General features: G+C 38.5%; 1 protein-coding gene across 1 annotated transcript; it reads right to left on the bottom strand.

Annotated features, from left to right (window-relative positions):
- Positions 1-3,863: 3,863 nt before the first annotated feature.
- Positions 3,864-23,157, bottom strand: OSTF1 (osteoclast stimulating factor 1). Its single transcript, XM_063179626.1, has 10 exons — positions 23,050-23,157; positions 12,394-12,440; positions 11,745-11,795; positions 11,598-11,661; positions 10,306-10,359; positions 9,690-9,797; positions 9,190-9,239; positions 8,996-9,074; positions 8,432-8,530; positions 3,864-6,301 (listed from the first exon to the last, which is right to left on the bottom strand). The coding sequence occupies exons 1-10, from the start codon at positions 23,081-23,083 to the stop codon at positions 6,243-6,245; spliced, it is 645 nt and encodes a 214-aa protein (XP_063035696.1). The 5' UTR covers positions 23,084-23,157; the 3' UTR covers positions 3,864-6,242.
- Positions 23,158-23,236: the final 79 nt, after the last annotated feature.

Raw genomic sequence — 23,236 nt, 5'->3', positions numbered from 1 at the left:
TGGAAATCATAAAGTAACTTCAGACAAACGGTAATTTAAGAAACCAAATTAAACTAAATTTCAGAAAGCCAAAATAGATATGTGCATGCTTTAGGTAAGAAAAAAAGTGCGTGCAGGTAAGAAAAATTTCAGGCTGTCTGTATGGATTTACACAAAATTAATGCTGTTATATTCGTGTGTAGGTATTTAAATAGTGGGCCTTTCTATTGCATTTCCAGAGAGATTCCATATTGCAGTCTCACTTTTTTGCATCTGACACAAGCTTCTGTGCTCTAAGTTTGAGTTTTTGTTTTTAAAATCTTCTTTATTTTTTCCCCTTTTTAAAAATTTCAAGATACTTTTAAAATGCAGTAAGGATATGGCTACAGTGCATTTCAGACAGCCAGTTTGAACAAATGGAAAGCTAAGCCTAGCACAAGAACATTAAATTTCATTTAAATTTTCTGAGTACTAGACTGAAATGGAAAGAGTAATAGCTTGTAGGTGCAGCAACTGGTGCAACAGGGAAAAGTGCAAAGCCAGAGTTCAGATAATTAGCAGCTAACAGCCCATAAAACGGAAACATACAACTAAACTGTAGTTTCCCTAAAACAACATTAATAAAACTAGAACCTTTAAGTGGTTACAAAACTGCTGAAGCTGTGTCTGGTGTAGGCTGGCTTCAGTTAAAACTGAATGGAAGTGGCTCCTAATTAAATATGAGCACCACCAGACCCTTTCAACTTATTTTCTCCTCCGTGATAATGGTTTTTCATTTCAAACTCATTTAGTTTGAATGATCTTGTCACACCTACTGGAAGTAATTCAAACACTTTCAGCACTAGTTAGAAGAAGCCTATGAAAACTCTTCTTCTGACATTGTCCAACAGATGAGAAAATATTTGCTGTGGTTAAGCCTCTGAAGTGATTTGAACTTTTGAATTATTCTCGGCTGACTAGAGAGCACTCTGTAATCTTTAAGCAGAATGAAATTTGGTTGAAATTGTATTACGCCATGACTCTCCACTGTTGAAACTCCATGTGGAAACTATCTTTTAGAAAAGTACTGACAGAATTGTAACTGAAATCACATTCTCTGATTAGATGGGAGTTGTCAAAGCTAAAGTAAATGCTAGCTCAGGCTCTAATCAATCTAAGTTTCTCCTAATTTTAATGGCCACTGCTAAATCTACCTCTAACACAAATGTTCTGGTCAACAGAAGTTTTATTGCTCTTGCTTTCATTGTAAGTACATGTAGGCCAGACATAATTTTTATTTCTTCATTCTTCTTCCATTTCAAACTTATAGCTATGTAGCTGGAATTTTCTAGCAAAATGGCTTAAACGGAAATCTTCAGGAAAAATATAAAAAAGAAGTGAAAAAATGATAGATTGAGAAGAATATAAACTAGTTTATAATGAATTTCAGGTTATATGAAATATACCATCTTTTACCAGAAAAGGGAAATTACATGAAAAATATAGAACTTTCAGTTAAGGAAGTCTGAGTAATTTACTAACACTATGAAACTACTTGTGCTTGTCTGCTGAACAGGAAGGATTAAAATTAAATATAAATTGTGAGCATTTGATTCTAATTTTATGATGAGCATGTCTGAAGATGTTCAAGACAGACTGAAGATGGTCATTAATTTCACTATGTCCCTGTAGACATTAAGTTAATTGGCAATGTGACTGCAGTAAAGCTGTGAGCAAAAGAATACTCTATTAAGCAACGTAAATCAAGAAAACTAATACAGGTATGTGCTGAACTTAACAGCAGAGGTCCTCCACTGCCCATGTATCTTCACTGGATGCCTGAGACTTGCTTGAGATTTCAAATCAGAAATATGGCTATATCAAAATTCCAAATGTCCTATTTTCCTGTAGCACTTTGAGTCTTCATACCTGTTTTATATTAAATCTCAATAAATTTCCTTGAAGTTAGAAGTCCATCTCTGGATAAAGAGAGAAAGAATAGAACAAACATTTACTCTAATGCATGCTTCAGAATTTCAGAGAAAGGAGCAACTCACAAGGGAACAGTGCAAGTTAGAGACCCTTTCTGGCGGCATAAACTTGACACACATAACAGCTGAGTGTTGGCACCCTGCCAATTCTGTGCTGCTGCACATTTTAAAAATCCCATCTAAATTACCATCATCTCTGCAAGAGATTCCTTCAGCCTCTGATTTCAGGAGTTGCTCACCACCCTGTTTTTGTACCTGTGCAGGTGAACATTAGCTGTAGCACACTACTTTCCCAGTGGCACTGCTCTCAGGTTAGCAATGTCACAAAGCCACTGAGGAATGTCTTCCAGGAGAACCCTCTGGTGCTCTATGGACTGCTCTACAGAGCTCAGAGGAGGACCACTGACCTTGGCAGGAGGATTAAATAATGATGTGGCTTTCTAGAAAAGGCTGCAGGTGGGACACATCATCTTCAGCATCAACTTTCAGCTGGGAAACAAGAGGCAGCAGGTAAATGGACCCTTGGTGTTTCTTTCTGCCACAGGCAGACACTACCACCAGTCCACATTCTGTTCCAGAATTAGTGATGTAAAAATAACTTTTTTCTGAATGCCTTTTGTAATATTGCCTTATTTTTAGTCTCTATTGGTTTAATGTGTAGCTTCAAAAAAAGCCCAACCAACCCAAACCAAGCCATCTCTTACGTTTTTATTTAGCAAATTAGGATATTGATTTTGTATCAAATTAATTTCTTATGAAGATTTCTGTTCCAAGTTCTTCAAAACAATTTCTGCTTGTTCTGTTTTAGGCAAATTACATTTCAGGTGACGGGATGTGTAAGAGTGGAATTCAGTAAGATGGGGTTGTCTTAGAAAAACAGTATACTAACTTGAAAATTATCAAGAATCCAGTAACTATACTAAAGACAATGCAAGAAATGTCCCACTTTTTCCTTCCAAAAAACGGGGATCAAGCATCTGATTCCTCTGATGAAGCCAACAGAAAATTTACTAATTTCTTTTCAAAGAGCCTCAAATCAATCCAGAAATTTCTATTCCCTAGCAGTACAAAATTTCTGATGGGAGCACAGCTGATTTTCAATAGAAAGGCACACACATTAATTCAACCAGAAGTATGAAAGACAGAATAATCCTTCAATGTTCAGTTATAAGATACCATGAGCCTGAGAACTTTCCTTTCGCTGTTCCTAAATCCCCTCTTTTTCTGATTGTTACACACCTGAATGTACCTGCCTTTGGAAAGTCTTAAATTCAAATAAGTGTAGTGGTACAAACATGGAAGAAAAGTAGGGAGAGCAAGTAGGTTTGCATAACTACTAAGATTATCAGCTTACTCCAGCTGTAATTTCATCTAGCTGTAAGAAATTTGTTTTGTTTTGTGTTTTGTTTTTTTTAATTTCTGCTTGTTTTTGACTCCTGATAAGATCAAAGTACGTACAGTTGACTAATATTGTCCTGAAACACTTCTAGTAAGTTCAGCTTTTATCTGTCTCATGAAGCAGATGACTGATAGCCCATTATTTTTTACTCTGTTCCATGGGGTTTCAACAGTTTCCTTAGAAAGTGGCAATGACTGCAAGCAAATTTTTAATTTTTATGTGTGCTGCTTGTGCAAACATCTGACTTTGTAGCATGTAAATAAAATGAACACAAGGTCAGGCTAACTTACTTTCAGCAATCTTTGGTCCTTGATATAAAATCAAACACAAGAAACACATTAGTGTCTTCATGAAAAAGAAGTCAGTGTTAAAAGCTGGAGACTGCTGGAAAATGGGCCACTCAGTTAAAACATTTAGTGTGACATTTGTTTTGGGGTTTTTTTATTTTTTAAAAAATTATTCTGTTGTATTTGTTTTGGTTTTTTTTTTTTTTAATCAAAACTTTACTCCTGGAGTTAGACAAAAAGTAATTTATTGCCTGAAAGCTTTCACAGTGATTTGTATTTCACAAGATGAACAGACAGTTTCATAAAGAAAAACAAAGTTGTGGGAAAAAACAAAAAGCAGTAATTTTTGTCCTGGAAAGAAATGACAGCACTCCCTGCGTGCCTGCGATGTAAATGTGCTTCCTTCAGGACTCCAGCAAGACTTTGGATGCAATCCTTGGGCTCAACTTGTGCTTCTGTCACAACTCCTATGCAGCACTTAGACCTGCCTGCAGAACACAGGGTCTTCTGGCAGCTGTTAATTGCACAGACATGAGCATAACCCCTTCCTTGTAGGCTGCTGAATCCATGGCAGCAGAAGACATTACATTAAGAGTTATTTATGAATACAGACACTGCCTCCAAAGCTCCACAGAAAAAACAGTGACTTGAGCCATTCCCTCCATGTCCTGTGACACTGAAAAATTTTAAGTTTGTGAGCTTTTTGTTTTTGCAGGAAAAAGACTCATGCAACAGATACCTGAAGGTTCTTGCCTCTCATTACAGGACTTTAAAGCTTGCATTTTGAAATTGCATAATTTTAATCAACAGTATGCAGCATAACATGCGGTTTAACTATGATAAAAGGCTGAGCTATTAAAAGAGCTGGCTGATTAAATGAGAAGCAGAACAGTCTTAAATATAATGAGTTATGTTCAACTGTTCTAATGAAAGCTAGAGAGAAAAATTGGTGGCTTTGGTTTTTATTTCTTTCCCTCTAGGATCTTCAAGTTCACACAAAATAAAACATCACTGTTCATTTAACCACAGTATTGCATAGGGCTAAAACATTTGTTCTATAGTTTTAACATTTAAACAGTCTAGAATTACATCTGCAAATGATTGCTTGTGCAATGACCCATCTTAAACACTTCAGGTCAATCAAACACTGCCTTCTTTGATAAGAGCTTAACAAGCTTTACTGGCATCTAGTTCTTTGCAGGACGATAAAAAAAAATCTGGCTCAATGTATTTTTAAAAATTGGAAATTAGGAGTGCTCTAGACTTTTTAAAATATCTTAAATACTTAGTGTGATTTTCATTTATCCCCAGACTTCCACAAGAGCTTTTCATTTATCCCCAGTCTTTCACAAGAGCTTTTTTTTTGTCCCTATTTTTCTCCATTTTTTGGTTTTGTTTTAGTATCACAGACTGCTGTGTCAGAATGAATTTGTCAGAAGTCTCTATTAGAGAAGTTAGCAATAAAAAATTGAAAATGAGTTTGTATCTCAAATACTTGTAACATTTACTTACCATGACAATAAGAAAGTATCTCTCGGTAATGTGCAATATTCAGCTACAGCTACTTGAGCAATCTGAAGGAAGTTATTTTTTAACTTGGCAGGGAATCTTCAAAGTAGCTGAATTTATTTTCCATTTTTCTTTAATTCACAGGAAGCAGCAATACATTTTAAAAATGTTTATTCAGCTTCAGGTGTCTCTTCTAAAGATACCTGTGGCATATTTGATGCACATCTTCCCTCATTACTTCAAACACACTTAAACTTTGAGGTAATTTAAGACAAGACATAAGAGCACTTGCAAAAAAAAAAAAGCAAAGATCTGTATTAAAAAATTTTAGGCAGGATAAATAGAAAAATATTCTGTGTTCCTCTCACTACAAATGGTTTCAGCATAATAACAGTTCAAAAAGCAAAATAATCAAGCCACAAAGTCCAAGTGAATTTCTAAAGCAAACCTGACTTAAGCAAGCCTTTCACCTGCGTTACATTTCAGGGACTGGACCCACAGCAATAGAGAAGACAAAGCACTCCTGAGGCAGATTGTCTCAGGTTATTTTGAATCTCACTTAAGAGGGATGAAGGAAGGGAAAAAATTTTACCAAAATTAAAAACCAAACCTTACAATGCTGTCTCCCATGCGGGCAAACAATTGCCCCTCTCTACGGCAGCATCTCCATTTATGCCTGCCAGCCAGTACTGACTGTCAGTATTAGCTGCATGAAGGAACATATACCCAGAGGGATTTGGGGAAATGTTAGCAGTGGTGTCCTCCTGTCCCACATGGACCTTTCAGTATTCCAGAAATACAAGGCACTTGCTGGGACGGCCTGAGATGAAACCTGTGAGTTTAGAAGATGGTCCTCTGCCATATTCAGTGCTAAAGGTGTGCCACACTTTCTCTATGATAATTCCAAAAAGGAACTCCGACTTAAAATGTGACATTATCTGGCTACATGAAGATTATTCCTCTGCAAGCATGATTTCACCCTCTCATTAATATGCTATACTGCGATACTCTAAGTGAGATATTTTTACAGTTGTAAAGATATGTTTTGAAAATGACATAGGCAATGCAAGTTATAGTTTTCCATATGGAATCAAAAAGCTAATCGGAGTCTTCATCATCAAGGTATTCCTCTGCATTACTCAATGTTCGGACTGTTCCTGGAAAGAAAACAAAATTTAAAAAAATTTAAAATACTGAAAATACCAGGCACAGAGGCAACAAGACTGACATAATTCACAGAAGCGACAACCATGTTATCCTACATTTCCGGAACAAGAATAATGAATAAGTTTAAAATTAACCTGCTCAACCATTTTGGGAAAAGAAAGCTAAGTGAAAAAAACGTTTCTCATTTTTAGGAGGAGAAGCAGCAAACGGAGAACAGGAAGAAAAGAAGTTGCAGAGCCTTGTGCTCAAGGGGCCATATTTCAAGCAAGTACAAATTACATTTCTTCTGCTCCCCTGTTTAGCGGCACAATTAACACAACCTTTTAATATTTCGATGACATGATTTTAATAATTTTAATTTTTTAAAATGTACTTCAGCAATTGGCATTTGAATATCTGTCTGTACAAGTAAAACATAAATCTGAACACCGGAGACAAAGTAAGCTTCCTCCAATAAAACAGTTTTAGAGATGGACTGTGATAGAAGCCATATGTAAACAGGAACAAGGGAGAGGTGACTGCTGATATAGAACTGAATCTCTGAAAAAGAACAATATTTCACATCCAGACATTGGAAATATTTAAATGCAGAATCAAGAGACAGAAAAATTAAATTAGTGAAAATAACCAAGAAAATACAAAATGTGAGGAAAGTATAGGAATTGGTGGTGTCAGAGTATTATAAAAGCCCAAGTTAAGATAGAAAAATGAACAAAGATGCTAATACTGAAACTGCAATTAGACTGAGAACATCAGCTGTTATATTAAGGCAAGTAAAAAAAGACAGGGAATGAAATTACCAGAGACTGATGACTAAGACAGAGACAAGGGGACTAAGGACAAAAAATCAGTTAGTCATTGAAACAAAATTAATTTAAAGGGAGTGAAGAAGTAGATTAGTTATGTAGATTAGTTACTTAGCATCAGGAAATAAAACATTGGTACAATTATTGGGACATCAGAAGAGAGAAAACACCTGTGCCAAGTGCCTACAATCAACAACCAAAGATGAACAAAGTTCTTCTAATAGGGATCAAGTAACTTTAGGAAAATACTATATAATATATATATAATAATATATATTATATATACATATTGCCCTTTTTTAATACTCCTTTCTTAAGAACCAAGATTGGGAGAAAAAATTTGCCACGCTTCTGGGAAATCCTGGTTTCACCTCTGCTAAAGAGCAGAACAGTATTTTTGCGGCAATTGCTCTTCCTGGCCTTCTAAAGTTGCAGTCAGCTATTCCTCCATTTAATTACCATAACCTCTAGGCCCCTACAGGCTAGCATTCCCTCTGATCTCACTAGTCCTGTGAGGATGCAATTGCTGTATTGCATATCCCACCAAACCTGACTGTAACCCTGCCTGTGTTTTCAAGTAATTTCTTATTCCACTTAAGAGTTTCCACCCTTACTTCAGCCTCCTGAAAGCTACAGGCAATAGTAGAATTACAGAATACTGAACAATTCAGTCTTTAGCTTTTTAAAATAGCCTCTTTAACTCTTTTGGACAGGGACACTATGCTATTTGGAGAGATGAAGACAAGTGGTAGGCAGTGAGACTATTTTAATTAACACCTGAAAGCATTCTTTATTTCTCGGTTAGACAGTCACTCAGAGACACATAGAAAAAAGAAAGTAAGAAAAAAATTAGAAGTAAGAAAAGGAGGATCCTACGTTGGTGCTTCTTTGGCTTAAGTTTGGAAGAACAGACAAGCACATGGAGAAAGACAGGACATTGTTTTATTCTTGCACCCTGTCCCTTTTGGTATGCTACTTTTAAAATAGTTTCTATCCTTGCATTAATTTTGTCTGAAGGGCCAGTCTTCTATTTTCATCTCTTCCCTTAGTATTTTCACACTTTCTGAACTCTTCTGAACTCTTATGCCTCTTACTGATACAAGGTGCCATTTTGTGTGGAGTCAGCAGCATGGCATATGATAAACCATCTTCCTACCATAGCTCTAAACTAACTCTCTCAACCAAGCCCTTCCAGACACAAGTCTTAGCCCATGTACCTCCCAAATGGTTTTTATGGCTATCAGTATATCAGTATTTGACTAAAGTATTATTTCTCCAAAAGTAAAATTATCAGAAAAACAAAATCAGAAATACCTGCACTCTGTTTCTTCTTAAGCAAGGAAGCACAAGCTGCGTTCGTTGCCATATCTAAAGCCAGTTTCTTCTCGTTGTTTTTCAGATCTGTTCTTGCCCCTTCATGTGGAAAAGTTTAATCAGAAATCACAATCCCAGTTACTTCTCAACCAATGCCATTATGATATGACTTTCACTAATGTGGGTAGAACAGTAATAGACAAGGGAATCTGAGCTACTGACTGCTCTGAAGCAGACCAAAAGCTATGGATGCTCTTGCATAAGCTACAGTTGTTTAGGAAACTTGCTGGCTGCTCTTCCTTTTTAAGAAGCAGATGTCATTGCTGTTCTGGGGTTAAAGTGCCTGATTTTGTCTGTAAAGCAGGATGAAATTATCTTGAGGTGAGATGTCTACCTTCCAAACAGCTGCCAGAATTTTCTGCAAGACTTTTCCTGCAAGTCAGGCAGGTGAGCTGGCTAAAGACTGTAGCTGAGTTATATAGAAACACTTAAGAAATACAAATTAAACAACATTCAGGAATCTAGTCTCTACACGATTGTCGAAACCTTGGTGAAGATCTTTACCCTTTTCCAGCAGCATCTCTACAATATCTGCATAACCTTTCCATGCAGCAGCATGCAAAGCTGTGTCTCCCAATTTGTTCTGTGGAGTTAGAGGGAAAAGCAACAGGATTAAAATGCAGCAAAAACCCTTTCAGCTTCTACCAAAGGTGAGTAACATCACGCCTCTACGCTAACGGTCTATGGGTTCAACCTACCTGTTGGTTTAACTCTAGGTTTGCCTGGGCAAGCAGCACATCTACTACATCTGCAGGGAGAGATGGCAAGAGAAGAATTTAGTGGAAAGGAATTATGCTGTTTTTGCATTCATTGTAGTTAAGATTCAACAAAAGACCAATCAAATCAGCTAATGAAAATCTGTAAATCAGACTGCATTGAGCAAACAACAATTAGTCACAAAAAATGCTTCTGCATGAAGTACCCCAAATAATACTGCATTTCTTTTTGATCTGTCCTCCTTCCACTTTTCCTCTAAGTTACACTAATGAGCTTGCCTGCTTCAAGAGCAACAACAAAACACACAGCACTTGATGGAGCTGAACCTACCTCCTAGACCGATTTTTATTAAAGAAATAAAAAATAGAATTACATGGAAAAAAACCTGGCTTTATTATTTAGCACTACAATTTTATCAATCAGCCTAACAAGCATAACAAGAAAACTAGACAACAATAATTTCAAATTAATGCTCTGATACCTTTATGGCCTCCATGGCATGCCCAATACAGAGCTGTGTTTCCAGCTTTGTCTAAACCATTGACACCGACTCGATTATCCAAACACTCTCTCAACCAGCTCAGGTTGCCTGAAAGACAAAATCAGTTTTGATTATTGTTTTTTCTTTGGAAAGTTAAAAGAAGCATTACAGGTAAATAGTACTGTCTAAATGGTGCCAGTCTTCCCATTAACTTATGAAGAGAGGAAGTGATTAGCAGCAATTTTTAATTCACTGAACAACCACTCATACCTAGTCATAGCAAATCATGACAAAGTCATACTAACCAGTACCAAATATCTTTTCTCCTATTCCCAGAACACCTTTATATCCTATATATATACACCTATATATGTAGTTCAATGGATGGTACCACCATTCCTCTGTGTATAGACAGAGTGGCAATTCCACCAGGCAGTATCTCACCTTTTCAAAGCCGTAAAACTTACCAGAAAACTTGCTCAAGAAACAAAACAACCAAAACAAGTAGAACATCTTAATTCTAAATATATTATTATTACTATTACTCTCATTATTATTACAGTAGAAAACAAGCAAATCATCCTTTGGCATCACACAACTAAAACACCAAACATACCTCGTTTGGCAGCTTCGTGCAGTGGATTATCAATAGACTCTGCTTGCTCTGCCACTGAAACGAAAGAGCAAATTCTAACTACTTCTGAAACATGTACTTGAAACCTGTGTGGAAACAAAGCGTACTTGATTCTAAAATGAAAACAGATTTGTGAGTGACAGACTAGTGAGACGCACTTTAATTTCCAGTGTATGGGAAACTAATTCAGAGAAAACCTTGTGAAAACTTCAAACAGCATCACATTGCATAAGTGGTCTAAAAAGACGTGTTCCTAATACTCTTTGTTCTTAAGGTCTGCAAAAGCTTCTGTTCTGCTTATACGTGGAATTTTTGCAAATGTGCAGACAGAGACACCACCCCAACCCTGGTCTAAAATTGAAGCCTTACAAATAATCTCAATGGGAACATGAATTAAGAGATTTTTGGGTTTATTTTCAATATTCACTTCAATATTCAAAGGAAATTTGAATGTAGATATGCAGCATGTATAAATTAGCCTTCTTGCATATTAACAGTGCATGATCTCTGATCTCTGGCAGACAGCAAGAGTAGAGTCAGTTTGGAAGTCACAAACTAAAGTGAAAATTCATGCAGCCTCAATGACTACACCACAGATTTCTATTAATATATTTCTACTAACTACAGGGCAGGGAAACAGAGCATTGCTACCATGTCTCCTACTGAAGAAGGGACAACATGAATCAACCTAAGTCATATTGGCAGCTGTGATGCAATCTGTCATGAGACACTGCTACTCTGTCTACAATTCCTGGCAGGACTTGGAGGAATTGTGTTGTGTTGTCTGTACTGATGGCTTTTAAAAGTGATTTTCGTGAATCTGAAAAAGCTGTTTCTATTCAGTCCAAACACACACGGGATATTTAACGTGGTGCAAACCCCAAGAAACCAATGTTTTCTGTGGCAGAATATATTCACTAAAAAAAACCACAAAAGGCAAGCAAAACTCCATCCTTTAGATCCAAGTGTTCTTCTCCTCAAAACTTGAGAGTATCTCAGTATCTCTGAAGAGCATAACCAGAAACATGAACACTCAGCAAACTCAAACTGTCCCTAGGTTATAAAAACACAAGACAGCTTGTGCACTGCTGATGTAGTGGTACCTACACTGGTTACCACTGGTAACTGCTACTGCAGATGGATGTATTCTGAAATACATGGTGGAGTACTGTTAAGCACCAATACTGTGGTCTATTTTGAGATGATGTCTTTTTATTTAGTGATTTCCTTTAATTGTGAATGATCTTACCAAATAAAAATATTCTAGACTTTACCATAGTTGCTTGGAATTAGTCCAGTTCTCCCCTTACAAGTTCCTTTCCACCAATTTGTATCACTCTGCAGAAAAAAGGGAAAATATTTTAGATAGGATATACTGCATCTCAGAAATATTCAGTCTGTGTGGGATGTCTTAGACTCACCATGTCTGAGATGTAAATGATGTCTCCTTCTTCAAAGTACAGTTCATCTGGCTTTAATAAAAAAAAAAAGGAAACAAATATATCTGAATGTGTGTATGTAGGAAAAACAAATGCCTGGATAAGTCAGAATACATTCACCTCTTCATTCAAAAGAATGATAACTCAAATTCTCTATCACCGAGACAACAGCCTGACAGTCCATAGTTTGACTTACTTACAGCTAACTTCCTGGATCACTAACTTTCCTAACAACACAGGAAGCACTGTGCATAGGAAGCAGTGAAATATCTCTTAGGTTTGTCAACTTCATTTGGGACTCTTTTTGGTTGGTCCCAGTTCTCCAGATCTCTTAGGTGTCAACTATCATTGCTGTCTTTGGAAGAAAAAACAAATTATTCAAGATTTCTGATCCTTGATTGTAGGTAACATACTACAGAAGAAAGCATGCTGCTTTTAAACAGAGCTGTTCTTAAAAGAGACTTATGATTAATCAGACAGTTTTATTCACATTAAGAATGAATATCCATCAACAGTTTCTTAAAATTTAAGTACAGTAAGTCTAATATGCCAATAATAGCAGAATTGAAGAAATATTATGGACAAGGTTAAAAGCAAGATTCTCAAACTGCTGAAGTAAAGATGTACTTACCGTTCTGGGCTCAAACGTATACAGGGCCCTGAATACTTTAACCTGCCCTAAAAAAAAACAAAACAAAACAAAAAAAATAACCCAATTAAAAAGTCATTACCAGTACCATGCCTTTAAATCCAAATACATTCCTTTAAGCTTAACACCGGTTCCTGAATGAATCTGTGCTATCAAAGAAAATCAGGTTGCTGAGTATCTGCATCGTGAGTTAAAAAACCCAGCAACACGGGTTATGAAGGGAACGGGTCACCTGATCAGTTACATCTAAACAGCCTCTTCTGCACACTTAACACAGTCTTTATAGCTCACTGGGTAATAGAAGTGCTGTCATTGATTTCTGAGGAAAAGAGTAATTTCACTCATATACACACTCACACACTCATACATGCTGTATGTACTTTTATTACTAACGTCAAATGACAAAGAATTAAGGAAAGAAGAAAGAAACAAACCAATGATCAATGACACCAACATGTTCTTACTTGCAGTCATTATTAGGAAAATAATGCAGTAACATTATAATGCAGAACTCATAAAGAAAAATGACAAATGGTCACAAAGCCCTATTTAATGTACAGCTGATGTCCTGTTCTATTCAGATGCTTAACACAAGGCATAGGGTTTGCAATTCCAGTAAGTGGCTAACAGATGCTTTAACAGGGCACTTTCAATGGGGTCGGACACCAGCATTCAAGCCAAGAAAAAATAACCTGAATGCAGAGAGCTTTAAATTAAAAAGAAGGTTCCCTACAAACTGTTTTAAAAGTTCAAAAGGTACTTTTCAAGAGCATGAACAGAAAGTACAAATATGGAAGAAACATGTATGTTACATAATTTAATTAGCCGAGCTGCTGGAGTCCATTGGACTTACTAGAGGAATATATTAGGCAGACTGCTCTGTATTGTTTACTTTTAGGTATCTGAAGTCCTAAGTATGTACACCCTTATTTACTTTTAAATGTTCTAAGCTTGCAAGTGTAGGTTACACACAGGTTCTTACACTTTATGTGTTTATATAGATTAACTTGTATAAAGTTGCAGAGTTCGATCCATCAGGAGAATGTGTTACTTAGGTCACATTAGGTCCAGACTATTTTGTCAACTCAGAGAAACTGATGAACTTACTACCAAAGGCCATATAGTAAAATAAAGTGTACACATGCAATGTTTTGTGTTGTTTATTAAACGGAGATAAGCAAGTAAAGACAGAGTAGGTTTCAAGAACAAGCCTTTACATTTCTAATTAAGAACCATCATCTCTAGAATTTTGTCCTTTTTTTTTTTTCTACTAGATGTAGTCTTTATTATCCCTTTTGTATCTAAAATCCTACCCACAAAAGCAATCATTTTAGAATGTTAACTTAAGGGCTTTAATGAGATTCTGGAGGTGAATATGCTAACCTTGAGAAAGGAGGATGGTACCCAACTGCAATTTTGCAGCATCCCTTGGGGTGGCTCTTAAACTATATTTTCAAATGCTTCTGGATATTTCCTAGCAACAGTAATGCCAAGATGCACTTGCCAAGGCATAACAACTAAGCAAGATGTTTCTTAGCTCTCTATTCTCAGGCTTTTTTGTGACTGAGTGTACGTAAAACTACAAAAATAAGATGAATATGTGTAAACACTTTGCCAAGTGCATGTAGATACTGTACATATTTCTTTTCCCAATATGTAATTGCTCATCCCAGTTCTAATTTTTAATAACAGGAATTAGGTTTCGCTTTATTGGTTGGCTCTCTCTTTCAGATAGCAGCCATTTCCTAGACATAAAAGGTCCAACACTTCTCAAACCTTTATCCCAGAAACAAAATACTTCCAACCGTGGCAACTGCTAAAAAGAATGAAACCTGAGTGATGTTTACTACCTATACAGAGATGATGAACAGGGACAGCACACAGTAATGCATCCTGGACCAAATAGCTTTAGCATGAAACGTGAACTGCAGCTGTGGAGAAGCTAGCAACAACGACAAAAAAACCCAAAAACCAAAAAAGAAAATAACAAAGAACAAGAAATGACACAACAGGATGGAAGACAGGAGTACTGACCCTCCTCCTGGGCTTTCTCATACAGAAGACACAAAAACAAAAGACAGAACTGCACACTAACAACTATGGAGACTGCAACCATCATGCACCCATCTTCAGTGTTTAATGTAAGTAAGAGGAGGAAATGGACAACAAAAGGGAAGAGTAAGAAATATTAAAAGGGGAAATGAGAAGATGGCAGAAGACCAGGAAAAGGAGAAACGTGCATTTGTGTGTTTCACGTGTCTTTTATACTAACATACTGCATATGTGCCAACAGATTTTCTAAAGCTATCACACCTGTGGAGGCAAAGAAAATAGGAAACACCGATGCTGATTACAGTATGGCTAACACATTGTGTAAACAAAATTAATTTTTCATTTGTTTGTGGGGTTTTCTAAAATTGCATAAACCTGAAACAGGGAGTTACTTCCCCAAATGTCCAACTGTAGTGTCATAGACAGACCAACACATGCTAAAACACTCTTTGCGATGAAATACAAAGTACAGATCTGCATATATGGAACTACAGATCTCGTTAATATTAATTTCACAGTACTTTATATTGAAGTTAAACACTGCTCATTACTGGCATTGATATTTCAAAAATTTATTGATAAAAAGATATTTAGCCTGTTCACTTTGCTTTATTTAAGAGCTTAGAACAAGTGGACTTTAGCATTTGTAAATTTTGATTTTTTTGTTACCAAATTCTAATGCAACTTACAGTCTAGAGGATTAAAATAACAAAATGTTAGCATGCAAAGGGCACATCAGACTTGAATCCTAGTTCTGCGAACAAGAGAAATTGTATTTTATTAGGCACATGGGTGCCTAATCACAGGGAGTTTTTTTATCTAGCAATACCTATCACTAGGCATGCAGACAGAGCTTGCATTGGCAGTAATTTTTGCTTTGGAGGACACAAAAAGATAGAAAGTGCATGAGGTCTTCCTCTGTTTCAACTTACTACTATCTCTCTTGTACAAACCATGTGTCAACATTCCCATAGGACAGTGAACCAGTAATTAGCACAGATTTGAACTTGTCAAAGTAGACTGACTGCACCTCCCCACAACATACTTTTAACGGACAAAGTAACTAGAACACAGAGCACATGTACTTTTTTAAAATTTCAAGGCATCAGGCACACATTAACTACTTTATTCTCATCATGATTAATGAGAGGAGTTTCCCTTTTAAAAACAAAGCACATGGAAGCACAGGGCAGTGATATGTCCCACAACAAATCTTTTCCTAAGCATAGGGACAGATTCAAAGGGGTCTTCTTTTCAGTCCTGTCATGCCTTGGTCTGCTCAGTGGGTTTAGGGGAAGGTTGTTTGAGTCATTTAGAGCAGTGTACAGGAGAAAGAACAAAAATCTTCAATAACAAGCCTTTACATGCAAATTTTCAGAACATTCAGGTAGAATTAGATACTTCACAAATTTTAAAGCAAAATCCACACAAACTAAGGCACTTCAGAAACTTTAACTTAGCCAGCTTTAACTTAACCAGATACAGGTCATTTACTAAAGCCTTGATTGGAATTTTTTCATCTGGTTTACCATATATTTCCAGAAGAAGTTAGGAGAAGAAATACAGAAAGAAAGGATAAGATAACAGAAAGAAACCACCACCCATGGACCTGGGGACAAGACTAGGCATTTTGATGCCCACATCAAAGTGACAGCCACAACCTTGATCCACAGGGAAAATCCCATGAAACACAAAGTTAAATGTATTATTATATGCTCAGGTTCAGGTGGGAATTACCAGGTATCTCCAAGGGGGGAGCAGAAATTAACACTCTCTGATATAACACTGTGGATCATCCGCAGTTGTCTCTGGTGGGAGGCCTCAGAAATTGGTCTGGGACCTGAATGGTTTATGGCACCTTCTAAGATATGACAGCTGCCTTTCAAGTCAGTGTAGCTGAGCTGGTTATACCCCACCAGCAGGGATGAATATATTCAGCCTTAGTGTGAATGTCTGACACCTTCCCCACAGAAGGGAATTTTCACACCTGAGCCAGATGAGTAAGGGAAGACATGATAAAACACTTATAGCCCCTTCCCTTATCTGGCTCAAACCCCAGTTTCTTGATAAACACGGGCTGATTTGTTGTGGTCATCCTCTGGAGCTCACACTTTTTCCACCTGATCTTCCACATCATCAACAAAGCACACCCTGCTTTTGCAAATTTGAGACAGTCACTAGTAATATTTTAGTCTCACAAATCCCAAACTTTAGTCATAAGACTGTCTTCTCCCTTCTTATGGAATTTGCATTAAACGTATGCAAAACAACTACTTCACAAGCAAAAAGTGTAACTTATTATCCATACTGAATAGACACAAATACTCTTGGCGTACAAACCTCCACTCTCTGTAGCTAGCAACATAAAACTAATGTCAGGTTGGGCCAACCCCACACCTTTTAATTTATTTTTAATAACTTACCTATAAACTTCTCCAGCCTTTCTGAGGAAGGGAAACATGCAACTCATAATTCTAAAAGGATCCTTTCCCTGCTAAGCGCATAAAAGCAATGAAACAGAGAAACTAAACAGCAACGACAGCTTAAAAACGCAGCTTCTGATACTGAAGAGAGATACCAGCACTGCTTCACAATGCCAAGTAATTAAAAGACCTCACAAAACCAAACCACCATTTTCTAAAAAGACTGAAAGATTTTTGTTTTCTTCTTACAACTCTGAGGTCTATTTTTAATCAACTGCAGTATCATTAACAGAAGACTGCTTCCCAAGAAGTGCTAAGTAAGGAGCACAGCAACAAGGAGTTACTGTTTCTCTCACAGTGACTTTTTTTCCCCACTTCCTTTGAGTTCCTTTACTCTAGCTTCTCCAAACCGCCACAAGCATTAGCATTAAAATCCCCTCTACCACCAAAACATTCTCCGCTCTCTTATTTGCTTTCAACCCACCTAATGAAAAGCTAAAAAAGAAAAAAGAAAAAAAAAAAACACCTGACCTATACCTGCACGGCATTACTTATTTAGGCATTTGTGTTAGGCTGAAATTTCAGCACCAAAGGGGAGATAATGAATTTCATTAGCTGTCAATTAACATCACATCCTCAAACATAAAACTACCCCAACACAGTCCTTGGTTCAAAACACACATATTTTAAACAAAATAATGATAAATCAACGTTTACCAAGGCTTGGCCCCATTGCACTGATATGAGTCTTTTGTTAGCATCTGCTGTAGACTGCCATAATCAAATTTCACTGACTTGAATAAGGTGCTACTATTTAGATATTGATCCTGATGCAGCATCTTTTCATTAGCTATATTAAGACTGAGTAGCTCAAGACTACCATAAAAATCGCAGTAACTAACTCAAGATGAATTGACTCACTGAGTGTCACAAAGCATTGTCAGTGCCTACAGTACACGGAGGGATAATTTCTGTGCTGTAGAAAATCAGAATTGAGTATGGTAGTCTACAGTTAGTTAAAAAACCACAAGTCTGTCAACCTCTTAAATGGTTCAAGCTAATCCTAGGCTCTCATGGGCCACCTTTCTCCTTGCTGCCAGAAAGACAGACAGAAACAGTTCATAATCAGTTACTCAAGCACCAACTTGATTGAAAACAAATTAACCTGAACTCCTACCTGTAGCAAATGTCCCAAAAGGTGAAAATATGCAAAGCCTGTTCCAATATCTGACAATCAATTTCAGTGACGAAATTTTCCTTAATGTTGAACCTAAACTTGCATGGCACAACTTGAGGCCATTTTTTCTCATCTTGTCACTTGGGACAAGAGAAAAGCACACACCTTTGAACAATCTCTCTCCAGACTGACATAGAAAGAAACAAGGTCTCCCGAGACTCCTTTCCTCCAGGACAAACACCCCCAGCTCCCTCAGTTCACACCACCTACTCTCCAGACCCTCCATCAGCTCCACTGCCCTTCTCTGGAGTCTCTCCAGCACCTCAACGTCTTTTTTGTAGCGAGGGGCCCAGAAATGGACACAAGACTTCAGGTGCAGCCTCACCACCCAATGCAGGGGGACAGGTACTGTCTGCTGTCCACACCACTTTTCATGCAGGCCAGGATGCCAGTGGCCTTCTTGGCTACCTGGGATGGCTCATACTCAGCCAGCTGTTGACCAACACCCTCAGGTCCTTTTCCTCGGCAAGCTTTCTAGACTCTGCCCCGAGCCTGTAGCATTTGGAATTGGAAAACAAGGTGCTTTGCACACAAGTCTCCAAACAGGTACAGAAGTACTGGAAACACTTTTGACAGGAGTGCCATTTGTACTTTGGCATTTTGCTCACCGACACAGCAGAGTCCAACACAGCATTTAAGGATTGCCACAGTGGAGACAGAAAAAGGAGGAGCCTCCAGTGTTTAGAGAACCATCTTCAACTTCTAAGTAACACTTACCAGAAAGGGGAAGTGAACACAGAGAATACACGTTGGGGGAGGGGTAGAAGGGCATACTAAAAAATGCAAAGGACAAACTGGTGCCAGCCTAGATGACAAACTGAGGTATCCAGGAACAATCATGGACTGCACTAATCAGTATCTGGAATGGAAGGAACAAATGCCATTTCGTTAGAGAAAATCAGAAGTAAAAATACTCTCACAGAAAATATAAGAGAACACAGTCTCACTGGCATAGCCTGATCTGAAATCCTCGGTTTTTCATCAATTGCATTTTTATGAATACCAGCGTGCCTTCACTTGCAGGAAGCTTGCTGGAGGTCCCAGCAACTTGCAGTAATAAGAGGGTTTCAGGTCTGAAATGAAAGTTTATAATTCATATTGAAAGCAGACTGGGAACTGTTTAATTGTTTCTCCGACCTTTTTCTCCCTTTAGACCTGATGACTGCAGTATAACCCCCCACATCCACATGCTCACATCTTCTTAGCTAACAGGAACCTTTGTTTGAGTACAGAAGAAACCCAAACCACCACCACTTATGTCAAATTTAAGCCAACTGCCGAGGCCTTAGGCATGTGACTCAATGCAAGTGTTCTGCTCCTGTGAATGCTGTCACAGCTCCTACTTCACCTTAGAACTAAGATGAACTTGTTTATGACTCAAACTAAGCATCTATGTCAAGAATCCTACTTTTAACTCTGACAGCTACTAGCAGGAGAAAAGTCAACAAGTCTGCATTGTGAGGTAGCAACCCTTTATGTTAAATCCTTATGTTTCCTCCTGCCTCCCTGTCAACTGGAGTAATTGAAAACTCTAATTTCCTTGATACAAAGGCTGGTCTTTCTCTATAGAATATAAATGTTGTCTCAACTCTAGGCCAGGATCAACAAACCTTACTGTGAACATGAAAGTAAGACTTTTTAAAAATATCAGTACACCCCTTTGGTCTCCCCAAAAGCTTTTGCTGCACACTATATAAGGCTCTAATCAAAAAGGCATCACCAGATAATTAGCACTCTTCAAGAAAACACTGTTTAAGTAACAGACAACTAAGCAGAAGCCATTAAAGCTTGTCAAATCCAAAAGACTTAACAATCCTGTTTGTTAACAGGATTAATATCCAACATGATATGAACTCTGCAAAGAATAATGTAGTTTGAGACATCAACAGATTTCTTAAAAGATGGAGGGGAAGCCCTACTCTTGCATAATGCTGAAAGAAAAAAAGTATGTTTCTGCTATTTTCAACATCCACTCCATTCCATTTTATTTTTGATAGTGAGTCTAAACAAAAGCTACAGCTAGAAAACAGTAACAATACAGAGTTACACAGGAAAAGTACAGTACATCTTAAAAAAAGCCTGAAAACACTATAAGCTAAAAGACATTTAGAGTCTCTACAAACAATCTTGTCCCCTTACCCAAGGGCTGACTACAGACCCAAAGGACTAGCTCAAGTGTTCAGAAACACAATTGTCTAACATATGTTGATTTCAAAACCATCTCTGTAACTGAAATCCTTAAGTGCTGTGCACACAACAGGATTTACAGAAAAGCAATCTGTCAGAAAAAATGCTCTCATGTACTGAAGAAAACGACAGTGTCACAGCTAGTTGGTTTTCCTCCTTCATATCACCTCTTTTCCCCACATTTTTAAAGCACTAAACTCAGGTCCAAAATCCTTGAGTTGAGCAGTGAAGACTCAGTGTTTTAAAAAGGAAATTTATTTCACGACATATTTTCACTTCCCCACCACCAAAATATTTCCCTCCTTCTCTGTCCAATCTGCATCTCCTATTTCCCAAACACAATGGAATGAATGACAGAAACCAATGTCTGGTTTTCTCTCCTGTTTGTCCTGCACTTTCATAATTCATAAGCAATGCAAGCAGGCTTGCTGTTTCCTGACAGAGCTTACAGACCTGATACCTAATAACCAGTGAAGAAAAATCAACACAGCTTGGCCAAAGGCACCAAAACACTCGAGTAAATGCAGTCAAAATGCCACCGAAAGAGACAGCCTTCCACTGCTGTAGAAACTGTCACCACATGAAGTTCCTATATTTATGTCTTTAAATAACATCTATCTATAACCCCAAGAAATTCAATTACAGTACCAAAGGTGTACTACCTGTATTCTGTGTTAACATACAGAAGTCAGACATGCAACTGCAGAGATATTTAAGTATGTGAGAAGGCAGTGCCTTTCAGAAAAATGACTTTGAAAAAATCTGACAAAACAGACACCACTAAATTTTCTCTCCTCAAAAGTCAGGGATTTGGAAAAATGAGTCTTATTACCCTTAATCGGCTCTGAAAGTCACTAGCAATACAATCTTACTTTCTTATTTACTTTGTTCCTTCTCCTATGAATTTCCTTTTGCTGTGTCAAGCACTCATGCTGGAAAACCAGCTCAGCAAGTTCATCAGACATAAAAATAACCTTACACAGACATACAAATAAATGGACATAAAAAAGTTGAGAGCACCATCAGCTTGTCACGTAACTAAATGGAACAGAAAGGATGGTGGGGGTAGGAAACACGTCCCTTTGATGACAGTCCACATTTTATCAGATGAGGCACACCACAAACTGCACCCCACCAAACTAGGGAGAGAAACCTAGCTTTGACAGAACATGTCTGAGTCAGTCTGAGAGCTCCTGTAAGTTAGTCAGAGCTACAGCCTCTAACTCTTAAGAAACTTATGTTAAATTTGACTTATGTTCTTGAAAAACAGAAAACTGAGTTATCAACTTCATCGGAAAATCCCACTTTTCACACCTCATCAGCTGTGAAACACCACATCCTTTCAGAAGCCTGCAGATTTCCTCAGTACTGATTGTTTTTGGTAAGGGTCCACAACAGCAATGCTTTTATTACTGTTTTTTTCATTTCAAGTAAGCTGCTTTCAAAGCAGCTTAGCAAACTACAGGGAGAGGAAATTCTTATGAAGGTGAAATTACAGCCAGAGAGCTTTAGCAGATTTTGCTTCTGTGGGCAGGATGAGACTGATGGTTTAAATGGTCTAAACTTGTTTCTGCACTTACGTGACTTCAAATTAAAAATCTGTTTTATAAGCTGTCTAGTTAAAATACTCAATTAGGCTAAGCATTTTTTTACATGGGCATTTCAAACAGTATTCCAAGTACAAAAAAAGTTGAAGTTTGGATGTACTTAGGTATCAGACAGTCCTGGTTTGGGAGATGTCACAGTGGGTTTTTCATTTCTAAATAAGAATTTAAGCTCTTACAGTTACAGATGATACAAAACCATGATAAACAGCCACTAAATTTTCCAGATCAATTCCTTACTTAAAAAAACCCCAAACCCTAAAGCTAACGGTTAAATTTGTCACAGAAGAATGTATATTTACTTGAAAAATGCCACTTCTATTCTAAGATTTAAAACTGAGCAACTTCCAATGGCTTTTCAATTTATTTTTAGAAGAAGCTCAGGTTACTATTAATATTTTTAGAAAATTGGCTTTGCAGTGAATTTTTCTGATAAAAACACAGGTGCAACACCTTACACATTGAGGACTAAATGCACTAGAAAGGGTGATGTGCACATTGACACCAGAATTTCCAAGAGCACATTTAGAGTTTGGCTGTTAGGAGTCCTACAAGGGAAGACAGTAGATTCCAACTGTAAAGATGAAGAATGTTGCATGCGACTACACTATAAAACTGGTTTTATGCGTTAGCATATTGCCCATCCGAGCAATCACGAGACAAACCTCGGAGCACTTCAGCGCTGTTAGTTAAAAGGGTAAAAGGCTTCCTGTGCATTTCAGGCTACGCAAGCAGCTCCCGGATGCCCACCGGGCGCGCCACGGCGCCAAGTGCCACCGCCGGCCACCGCGGCTCCGCGCTGCCGACGAGCGAGGCGGGGCCGGAGGGCTCCGCCAGCCCGTGACACGGGGAGCCCGTGCTGGGCGATGGCTCCGAACGGGGGGCATTCCCCAGCTTCTCCCGAGCCAGAGCGGGCGCGGGGTCGGGCCCAGACCCGGCGCCGAGGGCAGGGTGCCGGCCTTCATGGCGGCAGGGTGCGGTCCGGAACGGAAGGACGGCCGTGCCCGCTCCCACCCTCGCCCGGGCTGTTCGAGAGCGCAGACCCGAAACCCAAGCCATTCACGTGTCGGCAGCGGCGGGCGGCGCCGCGCCCCGCACGGCGAGGACGGGCCAGGCCGCTCTGTCCTTCCCTCACCTGGCTTGGCCGGCTTAGGTGGCGGCTTGGACATGGCTGGCCTAAGCACGGACGGGGGAGCGGCGCGACGGCGATCGGCTGTCCGGGCGCGGCCCGCGGTGAGAGGCGGCGGTGCGAAGCCCGGCAGTCCCCGGGCGCTGCGCGGCGGCGGCGGCAGGAGCCGGGACGAAGGGCGGGTCCCGGCCGG

Source organism: Melospiza melodia, chromosome Z (genome assembly GCF_035770615.1).
Source record: "Melospiza melodia melodia isolate bMelMel2 chromosome Z, bMelMel2.pri, whole genome shotgun sequence".
In the NCBI taxonomy this organism is placed as follows: domain Eukaryota; kingdom Metazoa; phylum Chordata; class Aves; order Passeriformes; family Passerellidae; genus Melospiza; species Melospiza melodia.
This window is presented reverse-complemented; position numbering and strand designations above follow the sequence as displayed.

Coding starts and splice junctions, on each gene's coding strand:
- OSTF1 (XM_063179626.1), bottom strand. CDS start 23,083: ATGTCCAAGCCGCCACCTAAGCCGGCCAAGCCAG. Junction 9,798..10,305: donor GCACGAAGCTGCCAAACGAG/GTATGTTTGGTG, acceptor TTTGTCTTTCAG/GCAACCTGAGCTGGTTGAGA. Junction 9,240..9,689: donor ATGCCATGGAGGCCATAAAG/GTATCAGAGCAT, acceptor CTCTCCCTGCAG/ATGTAGTAGATGTGCTGCTT.